The 7,794-nt window shown below is 38.6% G+C and overlaps 1 protein-coding gene across 1 annotated transcript; it reads right to left on the bottom strand.

The window, feature by feature from the left end:
• Nucleotides 1-449: 449 nt before the first annotated feature.
• On the bottom strand, nt 450-956 carry LOC132066453 (uncharacterized). Its single transcript, XM_059459762.1, has one exon. It carries the CDS (start codon nt 954-956, stop codon nt 450-452), a length of 507 nt encoding a protein of 168 aa, XP_059315745.1.
• Nucleotides 957-7,794: the final 6,838 nt, after the last annotated feature.

Here is a 7,794-nt window from a genome sequence, read left to right as displayed (position 1 = left end):
GAAGCTAACACTTCAATGCATACTTTATGCAAGTTCTCATTATTTCTATTCCACCTCACACATGTTGCAAGGTAGCATGACTTGATTTAGAGTTTCATGGTAATCTTGAGCAGTGATGCCATTGATCAGCAATAATGCCAGCCAATGGTGGAAAATATCATTAATCTTCTTTTGAGACGGAACGAGAAAATATTTTCGGATCTATTTTCTCAATCTTCTCTTCTCTAATCTTTATTGCAACACCAAATTAGGAGGTAATTAAAGAGATCTCTATCTTTATGAATCTTTCTTGAATCTATAGTAAAAACTAAAGAGACCTATGTATTTTCTTGATTTTTTTTTGGTAACTAAGTTTTTATATTAATCACCAAAGTGAGTCCTTACAAAGCTAGGCATAGCTACACACAGCTTGCCGTTCTAAATAACTCTTGAGCAACAACATACAGAAGCTAAAATTTGAAACTAAGTACTAGGGGGCTAATTCTGGTTGGGGCTCGAACGCAGGTGACATAGGCAATCTCTTTTACAACAATATTCCATTCCCGGCTCCTTTTCTCAAATATTCGTCCATTTCGTTCCATCCATATGCCATACACAGTCTCAGAGTAAATCATTCTGAAAGCTTCTGCACGTTGAGAGTTTCCCTTTGAGTTTGCAATCATCCATGTAATGTGCTGCTCCCAAGTTGCAAATGTGCAGGGCAGCAATCCCATCCAGTGCTCCATTTTACTCCATATATTCCTAGTATATTCACAGTGCACATATAAGTGCTCCTTAGACTCAGCATGCTGATGGCATAATCCACACTCCGGATCTACTTGAACTCCCCATTTCACCAATCTATCAGAGGTTGTCATCCTTCCTAGCATGAGCAACCAGGTAGTGAATCTTGCTTTAGGTCTTGCTGCATTCTTATACATAATAGCTTTCCATGGAACTCTAGGTAGAGGAGGCATTAGCTGATAATATATCTGTCGTATCAAGCTTTTCCCACTACTGATGTTCTGCAGTTGATGAACCCTATCTTTACACTAAAAAATCTTCCTTAGTAACCAGCATGCCTGTTTGCTTTGGATATCATCTATCAACTGATCTTTGACATAGTAGATATGAACCCATCAAATCTATAGCTTATCCTGTTTGTGAGCTATGTCCCAAAATGTCTTAGTTAAGGCTGCCTTATTCCACAAAACAACATTAGTGAGATTAAGCCCACCCGTACATTTTGGAGTACACACAGACTCCCATGCTACCGGTTCTTTTGGTGATGGATCCGGTCCACGACCGTAAGAAGCTCTGCCGAGCATCGATGAAGGTATAGGATCTTGGCTGGAATGGAGAAGAGTTGAACCCAGTATGATTGAATCCCAAAGAGAACTGACTGGATTAGTTGAGCCCTGCCTGCATATGATAGGTGCTTTGCAGTCCATGATGAGATTCTAGAAGTGATCTTGTCCACGAGGGGCTGCCATTGGAGTAAAGAGATCTTCTTAGTTGCAAGTGGTACTCCTAGGTACTTAAATGGAAGTTCCCCATAACTATATCCCAGGTGTTGCAATATCTTGTTCTGTTCCATTGTCGTCACTCTACCAAAATAGACAACACTTTTGTCAAGATTGGCTTGCAGTCCTGAACTCTGAGAAAACTCAGTGAAACACTGGTGTAAAGTAATGACAGATTTTGCATCACCCCTGACAAATAGAAGTAAGCCATCCGCAAAGCATAGATGGCTAATGTTGAGTTTAGCACATCTAGGGTGAAAATGAAATGACTTGACTTCAGGTAGGCCATAAAGTTGTCTACTGAGATACTCTATTCCTATGGCGAACAGAAAGGGGGACATGGGATCCCCCTGTCTAAGTCCCTTGGCTGCTTCAAATGGCTTAGTTGGCTCACCATTTATGAGAAAGCTATAGCTCATTGTTTGCACACACTCCATAGTCCATCCAATGAATTGCTTGGGAAACCTAATTTCAGTCATAACTTGCTTCAAATATATCCATTCCAAAGAGTCGTAGGCTTTTTGGAGATCAATTTTAATCATACACCTTGGAGATATAGCTTTCCTTTTATAATCTTTTATCAACTCATGAGCCAGAATAATGTTGTCCCCTATTTTCCTGCCAGGGATAAAACACCCTGTGCTTCACAGATAATACTAGGCATCACCATTTGTAGTCGATTAGCTAAAATCTTGCCAATGAGTTTGTACAGAACTGAACAGCAAGCTATTGGCCTGTATTCCTTTATTGTAGCTGGTTTTGAATTCTTAGGGACAAGGGTAACAACTGTGCAGTTAATAGGTCTATACATTTTACCGGACACAGAAAAACTCTTTAACCGCCCGTGACTTGTTCTAATAATAGACCATGTCTTCTTAAAGAAGACTGAGTTGTAGCCATCTATCCCTGGGGCTTTGTCATCCCCTATAGCATTTAAATTGTCCAGAATTTCCTTATCAGTAACCTCTGCAATCAACGCCATTCTCTGATTTTGGTTAAGGCTTGGACCTCTCTTCATTACTCCTTTGTTGATAGCTGGTAAGGATGCATCAGATGTCCCCATGAGGTTCTTGTAAAAACCAATGATTTCCTCTTTAATAGTTGCCTGATCTACTAGTCGAACTCCACTGATAGACGTAAGTTCAGTGATCATCTTTCTTTGTGTCCTTTCCTTAAGGACTGCTGAAAAGTACTTAGTGTTGGCATCTCCCAATTTAATCCATCTAGCTCTTGACTTTTGTCTCATAATGTTCTCCTCTATCATAGACCAATTCTCCATCTCTTGTAATACTAACTTTTCCTGATCCTGTAGTTCATATGAGTATTGAACCTGGAGCTTCCTTTGGATGTATGCTAAATTAAACCTTGCCTTTTCCAGTTTCTGTGTGATGTTTTTAAACTCCCCCTTGTTAAGATGTTTCAATCTCGGTTTCAATGTTTTCAATTTTGCCCATATGTTGCTCATCTTGTTACTTGCAACCCTCTTATGCCATACATCCTCAACAATATCAACAAATTGGTTATGCTCCCCCCAAACATTAAAAAATCTGAAAGGAACTTTAATACTACTCTGTGAGGTTTGTAGGGTTATGACCATTGGTGAGTGATCAGATATGCTAGGCAGTTCATATTCAACAGTTACATGGCCCCATTTCATCATCCACTCCATATTCCCAAATGCCCTATCGAGCCTGCTATAGATCCTATCATCCCCATGTTGTTTGTTGCACCACGTATAATAGTCTCCTCTCCAATTAAGTTCATTAAGGAGCAGATCATTCATACATCCTGAGAAGTCTTTTATTTCAGCATATTGCACTGGATTGCCCAATAATCTATCATGTGGATACAGCAAAGCATTAAAATCACCAGCTAGCACCCATGGGGTGGAGATACCTTGTGCAATATCCCTCAGTGAAAGCCACAAGGTTTTTCGAAGTTCACCAGTATTGAAGCCATATATGACTGTTACCAAACAGTCAAAATCATCTAGCACCCCTTTCACCTGGCAGTGTATCAGCTGATCTTCCTCTCTAATCATGTGAACTTGATATATGTTGGTGTCCCACAAAATCCATATTCTACCATTAGCAGCAGATTGGTAATTATTTAGGTGCCCCCAACCAGGTACAACATTAGCTAGTACCCCTTTGGCCTTGTGTTGTTTTACTCTAGTCTCTATCAAACCTACAAATTTAATCCTCTTTATTTGAAGCATCTTCCTTAGTTCCTTTTGTTTATGCTTCTTATTCACTCCTCTAATGTTCCACATAAGCCATTTCATTTAGAATCAGTTGTTTTCCCTCTATCTGGAGGGTCAATATGTTGCCCCGATCTCTCACTTTGACCTCTAGCACCCTTGTTTTTGACAGTATTGGAGCTCAACACAGGAAAATTTTCTAAGTTGAACATAGTAGTTGAGTATTGTCCATTTGCAGTAGCTACTGTCCCCTCAGTTTCTTTTGCAGTAGTTTTAGTTTGCACACTTGAGTTATTGAGAGGATCTGGTGCTATGTCGTGTTGATTCCCAGTCCCTTCCAAATCAGGCATCTTATCATGCGGTGCTTTCTCTGGTAAAGGTGCTACAGCAGCAGGCCCAGGAGCAATTTGTCACACCCCGACCTTACTAGGGTGTGATGGGCACCCGACTCTCCTCAGAGTCGAGCGAACCCTTAAACGTTCGCGTTACTAAAACCTGTCATTTACGAAACTTTTTTAAAACATGGAACTTTTTCAAATAGAGATCACTATCTTGTATGATTAAGAAAACTTTTCAATCAACTACGTGCTTTTCCCAACCAAAATCATCGAAAATACATACTCTTTTAACATTTACAAATTATTCGCACTTCCCGACGCACTATCCACGGGACAACCAAAGTCTCTAACATGTTGAAATATCGTAACAAAAGTACTTAACTCGGTAATACTCCGATCGAGATGGAGCTCGCCAATTCTAGCATAGGACACCCTCTTTCTAGGTGTGCACACGTGGCATGAAACGGGTTCCTATTGAACTAGGAATATGTACCGAGTATGTAAACGATAACAAATAATAACCATAGCTTAATTTAGAAGAGAAGAAATCACAATCAAGCTCATTACTGTGACTCCTCGGCCCCGGAGGAAACATAAATGTACACATGGGGTCTTAGAACAATCCTTAAGTAAATAATGCGAGTTAACACACGTTCTTTAAGTACACGATATAAGTACGAGTACACAATTCTAGAATGCACAATCTAAATATAGTATCACAACGGTATCCATCCTCGTGCATATATATATGGCCCTTCCGGCATGCGCTTCGGCATAATAATAAGTTTGCATTCGGGCATTGCGTTGCATAATAATAATCACGGCCTCCCCGGGCATATTAGTAATGATAATGTAAACATAAGTAGTAAATGAAATAAAATAATAAAGCCTCGCACCCCTGCTTCGGAAGGTTTTGAAAAATAGCACACTCGGATGATTTGGGGAGGGATATAGCGCCCGGACGTACGCCGAGGCCATAGCACACTCGGTCGATTCCTTTGAGGCATAGCTCGCTGACACAAATGAGGCCATAGCACACTCGGGCCCCTTGGAATCGCACCCCGCTTCGGAGTGGTTTTAGAAAGTCTAAATATTAAAATCTCCACCCCCGTCGGAGTTTTTAAAAAAAAAAAATCCAATTTTATGTTTCTTTGTACAAAACTAGTTCTTTAAAAACCATTAGTGAACCACAAACGCGTTTTTCGAAGCCATTTTGGAAAACCAAAGCAATAATTATATTAGTAACGTTGTTACACAACAAAGTATATTATAGAACATAATGAGAGTTACTTTTATTTTGGTAGTCGGGACAACGCCCAAAAGTTTCCTTTAATTATTGAACAAAATAAGTCAAATGGAGCAATACAAAAGGTCTGAGTATTGTGGGCCCACCTCGGGTTCAATATACGTAAATTACGTACATTGAGCTTTACGAATTATGAGAGTTTCGGGGCAATCCGATTCCGTTTGTGAAAATTACGGATGTTTAAACTATTTTTCTATCAAGACATAATACTAATTCAATTACATTGAATGAAAAAATGAAAATTAGGCTCGGATTTCTAGGATATTGAGTTTCCCCCGAGGCTTGTGTCATAACCTAATATATTAGGACATCCAAAAGAAATACACGAAAGTAAAATATTTACATACCTTTTCATTCCTTTCACGCCTCTCCAAATTCAAATTCCGTTTCCTCCAAAATCTACAATTGGTCACATTTACCAAATATTAATCATAAAGCTTTAAGAATTCAATCTTAACCAATACTTGTCTACGAAAGTTGGGGTCATCTCCTATACATATAACATCCCGAGACTTAACTCGGCTCCAAATATCAACAACCCAACCAACAACAATACCAATAACATCGGCGATCGAATTGAAACGCAAAATATTGTCCTCTTTTCTATATAACATATCAACTTCCAATCTAACTTCGCATTTCCAAACCAATATCAATGTTTTCATATTCTTTTGCTAATCAAGATCATTCCAACACAATTCGGAAGTATTTCATGTCCTCTTACAAATTATTTGCTAAATATACAAAAATTCCACCAAAGCCATAATTCATCCGAAACCTCCATTCTTCGACATAAATATTCATAACACGTTTTCATCTCCCAAATTCATTAGCGACAACCATAATTTGCACCTTAGCAATTCATTTTCATAATTACATAAAACTAGAATAAAATCATATAATTTCCTACAACAACTTAACAATAGATTCTCATGCCAACTTAACCAAATTCTTTCCTTTACATCACAATACCAACGGACGAATTTATATCGCTATTTTTCCAAAGTGCGTTCTAATCCGTTAAAACTTTAAATAAACTTGTTAGCAATGAAAAGGAGCCTTATCCATACCTTAAGAATTCAGCCACCACGTTATCACCCTCTTCCTTGGTTGATTTTTAACTCAAAAAAAACGCAAAAAAAACTTTTCCCTTCATGGGCTTCGGGATTCGGGGCTCGGATTTTGGTCAAAATTAATTTTCTTCTCCAAGGCTTTTTTTCTCTCTATCTCCACGAAAATCAAAGGTCTGAAAATGAGGAGGAAGTGCTAAAATATCACTTATATAACATGGGTCATGGGCCTAACCCGGTTGGGCCGAGTTGGGCCTAGCCAAACGACCTTTTGAAAAGTTAAAACGTTCATATCTCCTTGTCCGTTCACCTTGGATCCCACGACCTATGGTTGGAAAGCTAATTCAATTATCTACAACTTATATTTCTTGATATTTTTCCAAAATTCCAAACTTATAATACCATTTTTGCCCCTCGAAGTCGGGTCACCGAAAACATTTTCTTAAAAATATTCGTTTGGAGGGCTTCTATTTGATTTGGCCCAAAAAAAAGAAGTGAGTTGTGTTTAACTTCACATATGTGATTCATATGACTTTTCAATGTTCCAAAAAAAATCTCGATGTGTGGGCCCCACCTCAGCTTAAAATAATCGACGTTCAAAAATACGGGATACAACACTATCAACTTTAGTTTAAATTATGTAGCAACAACATGATTGTCAATTCAATTTTTTTTTTTTTTGAGGAAGCACGTGTCACGCTCATGCTTTGAAAATGCGGGATATAACACAATTGGTCCTTTAGAGATCCATGTAGGGATCAATTTCTTGGGGGCGTCAGTAGTTTTCCTCCTGCCTTTACCTTGAGGTTGGCCCTTCCGCTGCTCATTTCTATGATCAGGCGGACAAGCATGGCCTAGAGTTTGGCATTTTCCACAAAAGAGTGGCTTCCAATCATAAGTCACAGCTTGAGGAAAGGTTCTGCCATCAGGATCCATTACTTTGATATATATATATATATATATTTATCTCAATGAGCATTCTAGCATATATATATATATATATATATATATATATATATATATATATATATATATATATAGGGGTTCCTATTGAACTAGCTATCCTGCTCAAAGAGTTACCACCCCAACAATTCAGAGGCAGTTTAGGGAATTTCACCCACAAAGGCACTTCAGTAGGAAACTCCTCCGTGAAATCAAAAGTAGTAGTCCAAGGTTTCAGTATTATGGGCTTATAGTTGAGTGAGTAGGGGCCTGAATATAATACCTCCTGCATATCCTTCATAGTCTGAAATTTGATAATGAAGTATCCATCCTCGTGCATATATATGGTGGGTTCAGCAATGGTATTCCAAGTTTGCATCACAAATCGTTGCATAGCATTATATCCAGGTCTCTCCCCTATCAAATATGCGATTAG

This window comes from Lycium ferocissimum, chromosome 8, assembly GCF_029784015.1.
Source record: "Lycium ferocissimum isolate CSIRO_LF1 chromosome 8, AGI_CSIRO_Lferr_CH_V1, whole genome shotgun sequence".
Classification (NCBI taxonomy): Eukaryota; Viridiplantae; Streptophyta; class Magnoliopsida; order Solanales; family Solanaceae; genus Lycium; species Lycium ferocissimum.
Note: the sequence above shows the minus strand (reverse complement) of the source record. Positions and strands in the feature narration are given on the sequence as shown.

Excerpts from the sequence above, each read along its gene's own strand:
- LOC132066453 (XM_059459762.1), bottom strand. The coding sequence starts at position 956 with ATGCCTCCTCTACCTAGAGTTCCATGGAAAGCTATTATGTATAAGAAT.